Source organism: Physella acuta, unplaced genomic scaffold (assembly GCF_028476545.2).
Source record: "Physella acuta isolate Inbredline_101_S28 unplaced genomic scaffold, ASM2847654v3 ptg000449l, whole genome shotgun sequence".
In the NCBI taxonomy this organism is placed as follows: Eukaryota; Metazoa; Mollusca; class Gastropoda; family Physidae; genus Physella; species Physella acuta.
In genome coordinates, this window is record NW_026731968.1 from 116,729 (window position 1) to 132,976 (window position 16,248).

Consider the following 16,248-nt stretch of genomic DNA (forward strand, 5'->3'; position numbering starts at 1 on the left):
GACATGTATACTATAGATTTCTAGGAAAAGAAACTTCGCTATAGGGCCTAAGATAATAGGGGAGCCTACTCACTTATTGCGAATTTTTTTTTCTAGACGTGTATAGTATACATGTCGCAAGTGTAAACGCGGTATTACGTTTGTCTCACACATGAGATACATTACCACATGCCTGCAAGCGACCTAGATATAGATCTAACTTGATTCAAATATTATGCTCGTAAAACATCGTTAAGGTCCCAGTTTATATCAATTATATGGGTATTATGCAGTGTTTCTTCCAGACTTTTTTCTCTGGGGTGGGGGAGGGGGGGACACACTGATAAAAGTATAAGTTTTCTATATAAATTCAATTTCGTTCTAGGGGAGGGGGAATATTAGACTTTCTTCGCCCCCCCCCCCTCCCCCACCGAAGAGATGCCTGGATGAAACTGTGGTATCATGTTCAAAACCCCAGACCATACTCCACCCACCACGAAATAAGATAATTATTTTATTTTTATAAGCTTTTATTTAAATTGCTTTCTATATAGTGCTTAATGCTTAGTCATGGTTAGAAACGGGAGAGCGAAGTTTCGGCTACTGCTAATGGACCATTCTTTTAAACATGTATCAACATGTACGCTTAACAACTCATTTTAAAGAATATTGAAACTTTTCTATTTAAGTACTATTTTCTGTGCTAATGTACGCACATTGTTTGTGTTCATTTCGTGTACGCTTCGTGCATTGTGTATATCTTCTTCTTCTTCGTTCTTTAACGTAATGTTGGACTGTATTTCCCTTAATAAAGAATACTTTTACAAAAATTTAAGAAGCGACCTACTTCTAGATCTGTTTTTAGTGCATGCTTATAAAAAAGATTGTTATTAAAACGTATTTTACTAAATTTTTTTTTAAATCACTGATTATGCCTAGACCTAGGCTAGGGCCTATGGACTAATTTTTAAATAACCACGTGACTTTACTGCGTTTTTCGTTTTAACATCCGCGCAATAATTTATTTGAATTATACAATGCAGTACTTTAAATTACTTTAGGTATTCAGTTAATTAGCAACAATTTTGAAAAGAAATAACTATTTCAAAATTTAAAAAATTACTAAATATTTTCTTTGTATTGAACACCCTGGTTCATTAGATATTAATTTACGAACTATTTCTGGTGGGGAAATATTTTTCAACAGGTGATTATCACGGTTTTTCATACACCAAACGTCACTTCCTTTTCTCGTCCAACTTGGAACGGATTGACAGCAAGGAAGATTTTCCAATCAAGACTTTTACGCTTTAACGTGTTTCTAAGCACACTGCGACATGTTTTGATCCGTCTAAAAACTTTAATTAAACTTAAAAAAATATAAAAAAACCAAAAAAATTAGTAAAATTTTATAAAAAACTAAAAAAGTCAATTGAAACGTGGTCGACATTGAACAAGCTGTTCTGGTAACCGCCATTTTTACAAGCACGAGATCGTCACCTTTCCTGTTAACTTCGCCGTAAACTACAAAAATGAATCCAGCAACTAACTACCCAATGGCATCACTTTACGTCGGTGATCTTCATCCCGATGTCACAGAAGCTATGTTGTTTGAAAAGTTTTCTACATGTGGTCCGGTGCTGTCCATTAGAGTTTGCCGCGACATGATCACCCGCAGGTCTCTTGGCTATGCATATGTGAATTTTCAACAGCCACATGATGGTAAGTATTTTAAATCAGTTTTCCAAGTGTATTGCCTGCCTTAGTAGTAAAACCTTATTCCAAACTAGTGGGCGGGGTCGTTGCTAACAGTGAGTATGGCTAGAAGACCGTGGCATACAATTGGCAATTGCCTCCAACAATAGCGGTTTTAAGCCCATTAGATATTTTATCGGTCTAATTAATTTTATCAGTCTATGAAAAAAAATCAAATATTGTAGTTTTACTCACTAAATCTAAAATTTAGGGTAAAGCAGGACACTCAGAGCGGTGGGGGATCAGTACCGACCCCCACAAAAACCCCAATAAAACTACTAATCTACTTCTGAGGTAGATCTAGATCTAACTACCACTGCTGTTCTTTGATAACCGAGGCAGAGGATTAATTTTAGGACGATGCTAGCTTGAAGAAGATACGCATGCGCAGTGGAGAGAAACTACAACTTGCCTTCACAGCTATGTTTTTGATGGTACTGCGTTCACAACCACAGAACCCTAACCCTAGGCCAACTATTAGGTCACTGCGCATGCGCAGAACACTAAGTGGAGATGGGGGGCGAAAAATCTTTTTCTGGGTAGTCATTCAATTTTATGTAATTTATGACTCACTAGGCCCAGCAGGAAATAGATACAGGATTTAATCCCACTTCTCTTTCCCTAAAATTTCTCATCTCCATATCACCATTGTGTGAACTCTTTTTTCCAAGTAGACAACTTCGGAAACATCACTTTGTGATAAACCAAGATAATTCTTTGTTCCTGTATCAAAGCATTGGCTGCTAAACACCATTTTTATAACTTGGCTAGAATAGTTATATTTTGGTGAATTTTTTCCTCAGTGATTGTTGATGCCAAAACTAAATGTTTGCTATTTTCCGGTTTTACCGTGCTATAGTTTGTCATTATCAGCGCAAAACCTTACAGATCAATATCATGGTTTTATTTGTTAGATAACTAAATCTACATGAGTACATTTTGTCCAATAGCTTGCCCTTGGCACAAGTTTCTCATTTATTAGACTACTGAATATGACATTGGTATAGGAATAGTTAAAACAAAATGTATTGTTTAACAGACTTGTGTTTAACTGATAGAAATAGGGCCTACAATTCTAACCTTCTTAAAAGCAAAAATTCAGAATCTGATGTTAGCCAGGTAATTTTTAACATTGTATACAAATTACCCCTAAAAGGCAATACAACACTCTGCTACCCACCTGTTTCTAGCCCTCCATAAAACTTAATCTCTTTGTAGGTAACATGGATTACAGTTCTTAGATCTCAGCCAACCAGAGATTGCATATCTTATGTAATGTATGGCCCTCAGGGTCCATCAAGAACAAAAGGAAAATCAGTATCGCTGCTCTCCCCTCACTTCTCACCTCCATATTATGTAATGTATAGCACACATGGCTTATCATGGGAAAGCACCAAGGCAGATTAGCTAATACCACCTCTTTTTACACCCAAAAATCTTAACTATAGACAGTCCCACACTAGGTATACTAATGTGCCTAATGCATGTAAACTATTATACTGTATGCCCTATGTAGACCTGCAATAGCATCAATTTTGGGCTGGGTCCAATGGGGCTGCTAGTGATATTGTGGGTACACAGCATTAATGATTTTGGGGTTAGAAATTAATGATTTTTATTGTGATAAAACATGTGTAAAATGTGTTTTGCATTAATTTCAATATTAGAAAATACTTGGATTAGTAACAATCTTAAAAATTGTACAGGTGCTAAAAAGTATGGCTCTTAGTGCCCTTCTTTACCCTACTCAAAATTTTCATTTTAAACATGATCACTGAATAATAGACATCCATATTTAATCAATTTCGGCACTAATTTTTTAGTTTGTTTTAAACTAAATTACTTAATCTATAATACATTTCCTTAACAACACGTTTAATCACTATGAATCGGTTCGACTTTTTAATTGACTTGATGAAAAATACTTAGATTGTATTTGTTGTGGACCTCAGCAGTTGTTAAAGAGCAATAAGTTAGTAAAAACACTCAAGAAACTTGTGCAGGGAGTTGTGGAAATTTTAGTGCTAGTGTGAAGGATTGGGTTAGCATTGACAACCTACAATAGCCCTATAAAGATTCCATTGTTACATTATAAAACTGGGTCTCAAATGTACATCCACACAGTTAGTCCTTACAAATGTATGCATTTTAATTGTGGACAACTTGTATTAAAATTGTTTCAATCCAACCTTGTCTATCATGCATTTTAAATAGCTTATCCTTTTTTTAAAGCTGAAAGAGCGATGGACACTATGAATTTTGACACCATCAAGGGACGTCCCATCAGAATTATGTGGTCTCAGCGTGATCCTTCACTTCGTAAATCAGGAGTTGGCAATGTCTTCATTAAGAACTTGGACAAAAGCATTGACAATAAAGCATTGTATGACACTTTTTCAGCATTTGGAAATATTTTGTCTTGTAAGGTAAGATACTTAACATCTCACTTGACTATAGCTGGAAGGCTATCTAGTTTAAACAAAAGTTCACTTTAAATCATCATACTTCAATTTGACAAAATGTTTGACAATAAACTCCATGACTATATCATTTATATACATTTTTAAAACTGTTTAAATGCCATAGCACATTAGCCAATAAATTACAAAGATTTTTTTAAAGACAATTACTGGATTGTGTTTTTTAAGCTGTCCATTACATTACGTTATACCTATGATTATTTTAACAAATAAGCTCACATGCAGTGGTTTGATCTTCAAAGTTTGTCTTTTTTGTTTAGATTGCATGTGATGAACATGGCTCAAAGGGATATGGCTTTGTCCATTTTGAGACTGAAGAAGCTGCAAGACAGTCCATTGAGAAAGTAAATGGAATGTTGCTGAACGGGAAAAAAGTGTAAGTACTAATGCATCTTACTAACATTGCTATTTCTTGACTTAACAGGCTGTTTTTGAGATTGAATGCGCACATTCCAGCTTTGTCAAAATTCCTTTTTATAACTTAATTTTTCTTTGTTCTTCATTACATCAGGTATGTAGGTAGATTCATTCCCCGCAAGGAGCGTATCATGTTGATGGGAGATAAACACCGTAAATATAACAATGTTTACATTAAAAACTTTGGTGAGGAACTAGATGATGAAAAGCTCAGAGAAATGTTTGAGCTGTATGGAAAAATTATCAGTGCCAAAGTAAGTTATCCTTGCAGCAGTATCAGTTTGTCAATGTAAATTGATATTGGGAACTAAAACTTAATTTAACAATTATTTTATCTAGGTGATGTATGATGGCTCTGGTAAATCTCGTGGTTTTGGATTTGTTAGTTTTGAGGAGCCAGATGCAGCAGAAAAGGTAAACCATAGTTATAATCTCCAATATTGTTATATTGTAACTCGGACACTGTTGGTTGTGCAATATAATGTGAAAATAACTTGTTGCAGGCAGTGACAGCTCTGAATGGAAATGAAATGGGAGGGAAGCCATTATATTGTGGACGTGCTCAGAAAAAGGCTGAACGTCAAGCTGAGTTGAAAGAAAAATTTGAAAAAATTAAGCTTGAGCGTATTAACCGTTACCAGGGTGTTAACTTGTACGTAAAAAATCTTGATGATGGAGTTGATGACGATCGTCTACGCAAAGAGTTCTCTCAGTTTGGAACAATCACTAGCGCAAAGGTATGTTAATAAATTAAATTTTATTTTTGATAGCCTATAACCCTGGAGTGCAAGCATATTGTTGTCACTCTTTCCTTTATTAGGCTAAAGTAACAAGTGCTGCTAATTTAGTTTACAGCCTAGTTAAGTTCATCTAGGTTTGATTAAGTAGCAGTTTTAACATAATTTTATTAATTTTAGTATATAGTAGGTAATTAGGTTTTTTAAGAAGTAAATTGATTCTGATTAATCTTATAGGTGATGGGAGAAGGTGGAAGGTCCAGAGGTTTTGGATTTGTGTGCTTTAGCTCACCAGAAGAAGCTACTAAAGCAGTTACTGAAATGAATGGCCGCATTATTGTAGCCAAGCCTCTGTACGTTGCACTCGCTCAACGCAAGGAGGACCGGCGAGCACATCTGGCAAGCCAGCATATTCAAAGAATTGCATCAATGCGTCAGCAGGTAAAATAAAAAAATTTATAGCTTCGTTTTTCTGTATCTAGGTTAAAATTAATCTGTTTTGATTTCCAGATGTCAACCTTTTCTAAAAATTAATAGTCTTCCATACTTAATCCTGTTGCCCTGCCAGAGCTTTTCATGTTACTGTAATATTAAATGATACTTTGCAGAATGTCCAGTACAATCCAATCTTCAATGCTGGTGGTGCAGGTTACTTTGTCCCCACCATGCCACAAGCACAAAGAGGCTTTTTCACTCCAGCAAATGTCTCCTCCATCAGACCAACACGTGCACCATGGACTTCAGGAGTTAGGCCAAACCAGGCAGCAGGTGCTTAACTCATTTTCTTGATTTCTGTCTTCATCAGTATCACTTGATCTGTGTTGAAATACGAATATGTTCTACTACTTCTTTTTTGGTTAACAGGATTCCAAGCCATGTCTAACCAGATTAGGGCAAGGCCCCCAGCTGCTCAAACACAGATGCGCCCAACAACTGTCAATTCAAGACCTATTACAGGACAGTCAGTTGCAGCAGCTGCACCACGTGGAGTACCTATGGCAGGGTTAACCCGCCCTCAAGGACCTGGTCCTATTCCACAGCAGGGTCGCCCAGCAGCCTATCCTGCTGGAGCCAGACCTCCAATGACAGGACAGCCTGGCCGCCCTATGCCCCAGGTAATTTTTTTGTTGTCGTGGATTTTTACTAAGATTATTTACTTTAACAAATATATTTTTGTATTGAATTTGTATGCCAATTTTTTCTTAGTGCTTATAAGTGCCCAACTCCCCAAATAGGAACTCTTCTTTCAGAGCCAACAATCGGTGGTTATCCCTGGTCAAGACCCATTGACAGCCAGTATGTTAGCAGCAGCCCCACCACAAGAGCAGAAACAGATGTTAGGAGAAAGATTGTTTCCCCTTATCCAGCGCATGTATCCAGAGCTGGCAGGCAAAATCACTGGAATGTTGCTCGAGATAGATAACTCTGAGCTTCTCCACATGTTGGAGTCTCAGGAATCTCTTAAACTGAAGGTATACTAGATGTTTTAACACTAAACCAGTGTAGTTTAGTTTTTGTAACTGTTAAATATCTGATTTGTTTTTACTCATGTATTATTTTCAAGCTTTTTTTTTTTTTTAAAAATCTATTGTACTGATGATTATTAAATTGTTTTAGGTGGAAGAGGCTGTAGCTGTACTTCAAGCTCATCAAGCCAAGGAAAATGCTGCAGCTAAAAAGGACTAAATTGCGGTAGAGGATTCGGTTTGCCTAGAAATATGACGGTTCCTTTCTGGCATCTCTTGATGCTGTGACTTTTTTCCCTCATTTTTGACTGGGTTTTAATTTTACTTTCTTTAACAGTTCTAATTAGATGTTTGAGGTTGTGAGTTTTCTGGTTTGTCAGCATTGTAAAATAAGGTAGGGAATACAAACTGTATTTGTTCAACCTTTTAAAGCATAATCTTGTAGTAGAGTTGCTGGTGTTTTTGCATATTTCTTTTAGTTTACTGTTATTTTCAGTAGCCAGCAAGTTAAAGGTAGTCATGTGATTAGTTTCATTATCATTGTAAAAATGATTTTGCCATCATTTACAGTAGCATTGTATCCAGGCACATTTCTTGTATCTTATGTTATCAGACTAGTGATTTATCTCTTTTTAGTCTAATGAGGGAAATAGATACAATAGCAAAGGTAATTGTAATGTTAAATGGCCCTTCATTGACTATGGAAGTCTCACAAATTTTTTTTTTGTTCATGAGCCACGGTTTCATAACTCATGTTATTATTGTTTGTATGGTTAATTATTTTTCCTCCTGAAAGAATTGCCAAATAGCTTATGTATTGTTTTTGTGCTAATTGCTGCTCAACTTATGGTTTATCAGAATAGTTGGTTCCTACATTACTGGTAATACTTGTCAGAATGGCCATTTGGCTGATACATCAGTTAACATTGAACAGCATATAGTATTATAACAATGTTTTTGGCTGTAAGTCTAGTCGTACTTACAAGAGCTAGACACCAATATTTGAGCAAATATTTCTTCCTTCCGACCGAGTTAGGACAAACATTGCTGTTGCTGTGGTGCGCCCACATATACATACTCTACCTGGAGTATGATTGTTCATACAGCTCTTAGTCCACTGAGACCAAGATAAAACATCAAGCTGTCATTATGACAATACCTGCTTGAAAATTTGTTTTGCTGGACTAAGCAGCGGATTTTGTTATTCACAGGAGAATAACAATGCTCTCTTTGAATAATAAAACAATTGTTTTTGGAGTTGTGCAGTTAAAAAAAATAAAAAAAATATACAATAGATTTGCGCAACTGCATTTTTTATATGTACACTGTATACATTAACTAAAGTATAAAAAATAGTAAAATAATAAAAATGTAACCTAAAAAAATATCATTGGTATGCTCATTGTCTTCTTTCTGGTACGGCTGGTCTTACCATTTTGGTTTATTGGAGTGATTAAAAACTTTATTTAATAAAATTTCAGTTTTCATTGATCTGACTTGTGTTATTTAATATTTGTATCTATTTTATACCAGATCATGTTAGTTCTCATCCTTTTGTTGTCAATGTTAATTTAATTGCCTTCACCTGTGCTGTGCACGGAGAAATTGATTGGAAACTAGTAATTACCTGTGGAAACAAGTTTTCTCATACATTCTAATGTCAAAAAATTGATAAAAATACATGGCAAGTTGTTTCAAATTCTCTAGGCTTCGCTTCAAGATTTAAAATAACAGTACCAAAAATGAAATGCATGCTTATTATATTAAATAAAGGTAGGCCTAGACAAAAATATAACTGTCAATTATAGTGATTTCTAGCATTCAATTGTTTAGTAGATATACGATTGAGTAGTATTTTGAACTGCGAATGTTAAGGCCGAGTGTGGACTAATGGTGTGATTGTTTCGAGGGTCAGGTGTATCAGTTATGCAGGAAAACAAAATGGTATTATTTATAAATAATTGTAGATTATTTATAACATTTATATTTATTTAAACTTAAACAGCCCCTCATAAATGTTTCCTACTTTAAAAATGCTAATGAGGTTAATTCGATTAGTAATAAAACTTACATCACAAGTTAAAGACAGTTACAAATACTATGGACGTTTCGACCCAAGGTCTGTGTCAGCACACAACAGTGTGGTTACAGATTAGACAAATAAAGACAAACAGTAACACTATTTTGGATTTTGCTCGACGTTGAAAACACGTCTTGTCTACATGCCACGATATCCAAAAGAAAAGACGCGTGAAAAGGACACTTGGACACCGTATAGGGATGGAGTTGGGAGCGTGGGGGAGGGGGTTTGTTTGGTCAAAGATGCCTGTTCGTTCAAGCCATCGGGTGCCCGTGTGCCAGGTCGCGTTTCAGTGTTTATGCGGTTTAGTTATGGCAAAACCGGTTACACAAAAGTCACTTTTTATGTCGTGTATAGGCCCTACTCCCGTTAAAGAGCTTGACCACAGGAAGACCCTTCATTGTTTATTAATAAGCGCAAGTGTTGGCCAACCCTGCCAGACAATCGTTTCCCCGTTCATCCAATATAAAAGTAGTTGTATCGCCTACACTGGATGACATAAACTACGTTACGGGACTCAAGTTAAATTGATTTTTTATTCTGAGGGTTCCCCTAGGCAGCTGGAGTGATTCTACCTGAAGGGTGAAATGACAGGTACTGCATGTGCTGACGAAGACCTTGGGTCGAAACGTCCATAGTATTTGTAATAGTCTTTAACTTGTTAGGTACAGGTTAAATCCGATTACCATGAAACACTGAGTTGGAGAGAATGCGTCTGAGCAGAGGCGTAGCGACCCTTCCCGGCGCCCGGGGACATACTTTCAATTTGGCGCCCCCCTCGGGAGCAAATTTTCGATTTGCACCCCCCCTCGAGATTTTGATTTGCACCCCCCCTCAAACTTTCAATTTGCACCCCCCTCAACCTTTCAATCTATTTTTCCAACCCATTTTGGCGCCCCCTCAGCTCGGCGCCCGGGGACATATGTCCCCCCCCCTCGCTACGCTACTGCGTCTGAGCTAGACTCTACGAACAAAAAAATTCGGCTACATAATTTTTTTAAAGGAAAATTAAGCCTAGATCTAGATTATTTTACAAAAAAAAATATTAATTTGGTTGTTTCCCTTTGTTCATATTTTTTTTTGTTTTGTATAACAAAAGCAAAATGTGAAGGGGGGGGGGGGGGGGTGTGTCATCCATAAATGACGTTTCCCTTTTTGGACGCTTTTTTACCCCCCCCCCCCCTTCCCTCCGTCACACATCGTCAGAAAAAGCCAGACCCCCATCCACTAAAATGACGTCACACCTCAGCCTACAACCCTTCTCCAATTAGCAGTTGAATTTTTCTTAAAACATCGATATTTTTCCAAAATCTTGTCTGAACTCTATCAACATAGAGTATTTTAATCAATTCTTATTGCAATTTGTTAAAACCGTTTTCTAAAACTCGAAATAGCTGCTAAAGCAGCTAATATTGCTTTTTTAATAATATAAAAGTTTGAGGTCACACCATCTGAACCCCCCCCCCCCCCATCACACATCGTCACAAAATTACGGACCCCCCTATGAGTGTGACGTCATTTATGGACGACCCCCTAGGCTAGAAAACACGCCTTCACATCCAAAAATGAAGATCAGTGATACATCAAGAAATCCTTTTATTGAGTATCGTTAGAAAAGTAACTCTTCAAAAAATACCGATTGGTAACACGTTACTACACTTAGCACTGCGATCCGTTGATTGGGCGTTCTGCACAGGGGGTCAGGGATACTACCAGTCGCATCCGCCGGCGCCATGGGGGGGGGGGGGGCGGTGACCAGAAGCACCCTGGGTTGCACGTCAGCAATATGGAGCCTACATTAAATTTAAAGAGTGCCATACAAGAGGGACGCGGTGTGCAACATTAATCGTTGACTAAATCGAATCAGAAGCGGCCGAGTGACCCTGGCTCCACCGTGAACACTGTGGCGCCTACGTTCATTTTAAAGAGAGCCCTACAATACGGACACTGTAGCACAGGACATTCAGTGACTAAACACAACCGATGACTAAACTGTAACCATGTGGTTTTGTAACTCGTGGCTTCAAAGAGCGCCTCACGACGCCCCTGACACATAGGCGGTCGCCTAGTTGAGTACTACCTCACTATTAGGGGAGGCGATTAACGCACATTGATGCTTTCATACAGCACGCTCTATGAGGTCAGGGCGGTAATGTGGACAAACCCGCGCCAATAACAAAAATGATCCAGTATATAATACAAGCAAACCACAAAAAACAAACTACATTGGTTATAATTTTATTTGAAGTAGGATATTGACAATGCCGTATAACTGCCCAAAATATAATATCATGCAATATATAACACTGGGTGTACGATGGTTCACATCAGACATCACGTGATATATTAAATACACACTCTACTATAAATAACACGTGTATTATTCTGTTATATCAAATATGCCTGCTTGAGATTCTTAGAATAAAAGCAAAAGGAAAATAAATACCACAAATATAGTCGTTTTAAAATAAAAAAAAAATGGAGTTAACACGAGCAGGCTATAATGTGAAGAAGGATTGTCAAGCTTAACACTTTAAGATCATCCGAATTTTTACAAATTTCAACATCTATCAAGCAATTTAGGCATACTTAAGTTAAAATGCGAATAATAAACTGTACATTGTGTAAAACATAACAAGTCATGAGTATCTAACATAACAGTATTTTTAAAAAGCGTTATTGAAAAATATATTACATTCAGTGTTTTTTCCAGACTCCCCCCCCCCCCCCCCCCCGAAGAGATGCCTGGAAGAAACGCTGATTACATTAACCTGATTAATAATCCTTTTGCTGGTGATCGGATACACATTCTACAATATGATCAACGTAAGTCATATGACTACATCCATTATCAGCAGTTATAAATACGAAATTTTAGTCCAGCCCCCGAAAATTTTAAGTGCCTCCCCATGTAGAAAAAAGTCTGGAAAAAACACTGTTTACAAGCGAGAAGGTAAGACGGTAACACCACGATTGTTCAACGGCTTTCTCCCAAACCCTTTCAGATGAGGTCTCCGCCATCTCGGCCTGGTGATGTGTTTCGTCTGGGCCATGACCGTTTTCGTGATAAACTCAAGTTTCGAGTGCAAGGACGCCATGTTGGCCATAATGACTTCCGGCAACATGGCCGAATCCACCGGATGTTGATTATCGTTCCTGGGCTGGCGCCCGAACCCTTTAGACTGGGATTTTCTACAACGCGGCAGGGTGCTTGAGTTGCTGACGCTGCTGTTGTTGTCAGTGGAGGATGATGTGACCATTCTTCGAGCCATCGCAGAGCGGGACAAGCTATGTACGCGTCTGTTCATCGTCGTGCTGTTAGTGGCGAGACGCTCCGCCCACTCACCTTCGTCAGAAGCGTTGTCGTATTCCTCCCATTTCACAACGGCGCTGTAGAAATCATCAACCCTTGTGTTAGACGAGGCACCATCTTTTCGACTGTAGACCCTTCTAAGTCTCGTATCGGCCAAACACAGCTCTCGCATCGGTTTTTCATACTCATCGCCAGATAATTCCGTCAGGGGGCGCTGGTTGAGTTGGGTTCTTACCCTCGGGGTTGGCATAACTAGGGTTCCTTGCTGTATTGCTATCTTCAGAGCCTCGATTTGATTCTTCAGATCCATGATCGCTATGGAGTTGCAAGAATCTATCGATTCTCCGGAGCTCCCCGAGTTTCCGGAACTCGCCGACGTCCCTGAGCTCGTCGATGTTCCGGAGCTCGCCGATGTTCCGGAACTTGCCGAAGTGGCTGAATTCCCCGAAGCGCCGGAACTTCCGGAACTTGCCGAAGTCAACGAGACATCGGTGTAGATGGAGTCTAAAGCTGACTCGGCTTCCGAAGTTGGCATGTTATGGATCTGGTGAGCAACCGTCACAAACCTTGTTTTTGGATAGTCCTTGACCTTCTTAAAGCGAAAATTAACTTCAGTGGGGCGTCTGTCCAGGCAAAGATAGTCTGAGAGAAATACATATGTTAAAATGTTATTTCGGACAGATTATGGCTTAGGGGGGGGGGGGGGGGGGGGAGGGGGGGTGTTAGGGGGGAGTTACACCCCCCATGGACCCCTCTGTAAAAAAAAAATTACTGTCATAATACCAATAATATCACTGTTACTTATTTAAATCTATTTCGGAATCAGTATAAACGTATAATCATATATGTATGTTTAGAACAGTCATCTAAAAACTGATGCTATTAACTCTGAGTATAATATTCTTTCTAGGGACCATTATGTCAAATTGTTTTTTTACAAGGATTACAAAACAGATTATGTTGCGTTTAATGTTTTTGGTTGTATTGTGTGTATAATTAGGTTGTTGTTTTGTTTAGAGTGATACATTTTTTTTGTTTTGTCAGCCAACATTGTGTTTTTTTCTTATTTCTTCAGTGTACAACTTTCAATTTATTTTACATTATAGCGAAGCAATGACATACAGCTAGTATATATATATATATATATATATATATATATATATATATATATATATATATATATATATATATATATATATATATATATATATATATATATATATATATATATATATATATATATATATATATATATATATATATATATATATATATATATACCAAGACCACACAACTGACTTTCCTGAAAATTATAGTATGAGTTGGATTAGGGATGGGTTTAGCGTTGATAGTAGCAAGTTATGTTAGTATTTACTGTACTACCAGCACCCACCTCTTTTTTGTTTTTAATTAAAGAAGATTCCACTATTGTATCCTTATCGGGCACTAGTACCCAGTAAAATTAGAGACAGAGGATAGCAACCTATTCCAGGCGCCCTCCCTATTATTTAAAGGTTTAAAGGTAGGTGTGTGTGTGTGTATGTATAAGGGGGTGGGGTGTGGTAGCACATTTTTAGCACTCTATGCTATTGTTGTCTTGTTAAGTTATCAAATAATAGAAAATATAATTTGCCTCAGCTGAATCTGGAGCGGAGATTTCCAGACATTTTTGTCTGCTCCTCCCCCCCCCCCTTTAAAAACGCATGATACACAACAAGTCTGATATTGATACTATATTTTCCTACTTATTATAATTAAACTTATCGTTACAAATATTGTTTGTATATAATTGTTGAAACACTACGCGTCCACGGTATTAGCCGCAAATAGATTACACACCAATAACTTAATTTGATTAAGTTGAACCACATTAAAAACACATTGCAGTTTGTAGAAAGTATTTTTGTTTAAAAATTTTATCCGTTCGAATTGTTTGTGATTTATCTGGATTCTGACACTCAGAAATAATATTATAATACACATCAGTAAACTCTAACAAAAATTGAGTACAGTGAATAAAGTAGTTAAAATTTACAAGTAAACAACTCCACACTTACCTGTATCACAGAGCAGCAGCAAAAAAAAAAAAAAATCAACCGACATGAAATTAAAATTTTACACCAAAGTTTAGTAACTCAAAAAAATCTTTTGGACCCACCCAATCAATAGATTTGTCACGTATGCTAACAATGCTAGGTACAGCGCATGCTCACGACGTGTTCACCATTGTTTACCACAGTACAGTGGGGCGGGGCTTAAGTCAAGACAGACAACTCTGATGGAAAGATCACAAAAGGGCGAGAACTGCTAAAATAGATTTCACACCTCAGTAGGGGTTCTTTGAAAAAAGATAATAAAACAATACCACATATTTTCATTGTCAAAACTTAATTTTTGTTGAAAATTTTTTCGTTTCTAAATGACCGGTGTTTTAATTAGTCAGCAGCAAGTTTTTTATTAGCCTCACGCACTGAAATTAAATACGTTTTTCTTATTAAATAACTAAAAGAAGAGAGGAGAGGGGTTAACCAACCAAGAATATTTTGACTGATGAATAGTGAAGACCCTTAACGTTTGCACAATATTTCGTAAATCTTACTAAGTTATTGAATTTATTTCTAGAGCAACTCGCCCGTCTCCGCGCAATTCGTGTTTCTTCCAGACTTTATTCTCCGAGGAGGGGGGGTGGTGGTGGTTACTGGTTAGGTCAGTGTTTTTTCCAGACTTTTTTTTCCGGAGGGCGGGGGGGGGGGGGGGGTGGCGTACACTGTGAAAAAGTATATATTTTCTATATAAATTCCATTTCGATCGGGAGGGGGGGGGGGTAGACTCTTCTGTGGGGAGCCCCCCCCCTTCCCCCCGAAGAGATGGCTGGAAGAAAACACTGGTGGGGGGGGGGGGGGGCACTTGATATTTCCGGGGGTGGAGGGGGGGTGCTGACTAAATTTTCCGAGGGTGGGGTAGACACTTGTAAAAGTAAATATTTTCTGTATGACTTTCTATTTCGTTCGGAGGGGGAAAAATATATTAGGAGGGCTTCATCAATCCTATATTCTTAGACGTGGGACCTTGTTTTCTAAAACGGTGATTTAACCGTAAACAATGCCTGCGCTTGGATCATATTTTCGGGACACGGGTTTACCTACACCCAGTGGCGTAGCGAGGTCGGGTGTCACCCGGTGCGGCACTTAATGGTGTCACCCCCCCCAGAGGCATAGAGAACCTTCCCAAACTTTCAAATTTTCGATTTGCACCCCCCCCCTCAAACTTTCGATTTGCACCCCCCTCCCCTCAAGTTTTCCATTTGCACCCCCTCCCCCCCTCAAACTTTCGATTTGCACCCCCCTCAAGTTTTTCTCTATATATTTTGCTATTTTTTTGCCTTGGTGTCACCCCCCTAAATGGTGTCACCCGGCGCGGTCCGCACCCCCCCGCCCCCCCCCCCACCCCCCCCTCGCTACGCCCCCTGCCTACACCATAAAAAAGCGTCGCGTAATTTAAGGATGACGCTTAAAGCGACATGGACTTTAAAAAGTTAAAGGAAAAGTGAAATAAAACGTATTATTTAATGTAATTCATTTCAATGTTATAAGCTATGTATATCAGCTTATTACTAATTTCATAATTAAGCATCATTTTGAAAAATAACTATCCAAATTTTCGAAAATCGCTCTTATATTGCGTGCTCTAACTTCTACCGTGGTAAAATCGACTCATCGTTTTTATTGCTGGTATCGATACCTTAACCCTAAACCTGGTTGTTTACGAACTTAAACCTAGCTCTACCTCTAACATAACCGAGGTTCTAAAAACACCCCGAGATGATACTTTGTAAACACTGCAGCATAACACTATCATAGAGCTGTATCAAATTTTGGTTTCGTATTTAAGGCTTGACGTTAACTAGTTTCGAATGTTGACTACTCGAGCTGGAAAGCTTGTCACTGATAACAGTGAAGGGTGACGTCTTATATCTGCCTTTGATAAAATCAAGCAGCGATTAAATCTAATTGTGAATTTT

General features: G+C 38.0%; 1 protein-coding gene across 2 annotated transcripts; it reads left to right on the forward strand.

The window, feature by feature from the left end:
* The first annotated feature begins 1,204 nt into the window (after positions 1-1,204).
* Positions 1,205-8,325, forward strand: LOC131943233 (polyadenylate-binding protein 4-like). 2 transcript variants are annotated; one of them, XM_059303248.1, is made up of 11 exons: positions 1,205-1,701; positions 3,967-4,160; positions 4,475-4,590; positions 4,726-4,885; positions 4,971-5,045; positions 5,135-5,368; positions 5,606-5,809; positions 5,977-6,136; positions 6,233-6,483; positions 6,604-6,840; positions 6,986-8,325. In XM_059303248.1, exons 1-11 carry the CDS (start codon positions 1,512-1,514, stop codon positions 7,052-7,054), a joined length of 1,890 nt encoding a protein of 629 aa, XP_059159231.1. In that variant the 5' UTR covers positions 1,205-1,511; the 3' UTR covers positions 7,055-8,325. The 2 variants fall into 2 exon arrangements, with proteins under 2 accessions (XP_059159231.1, XP_059159232.1); XM_059303249.1 differs by having other exon boundaries at positions 6,619-6,840.
* Positions 8,326-16,248: the final 7,923 nt, after the last annotated feature.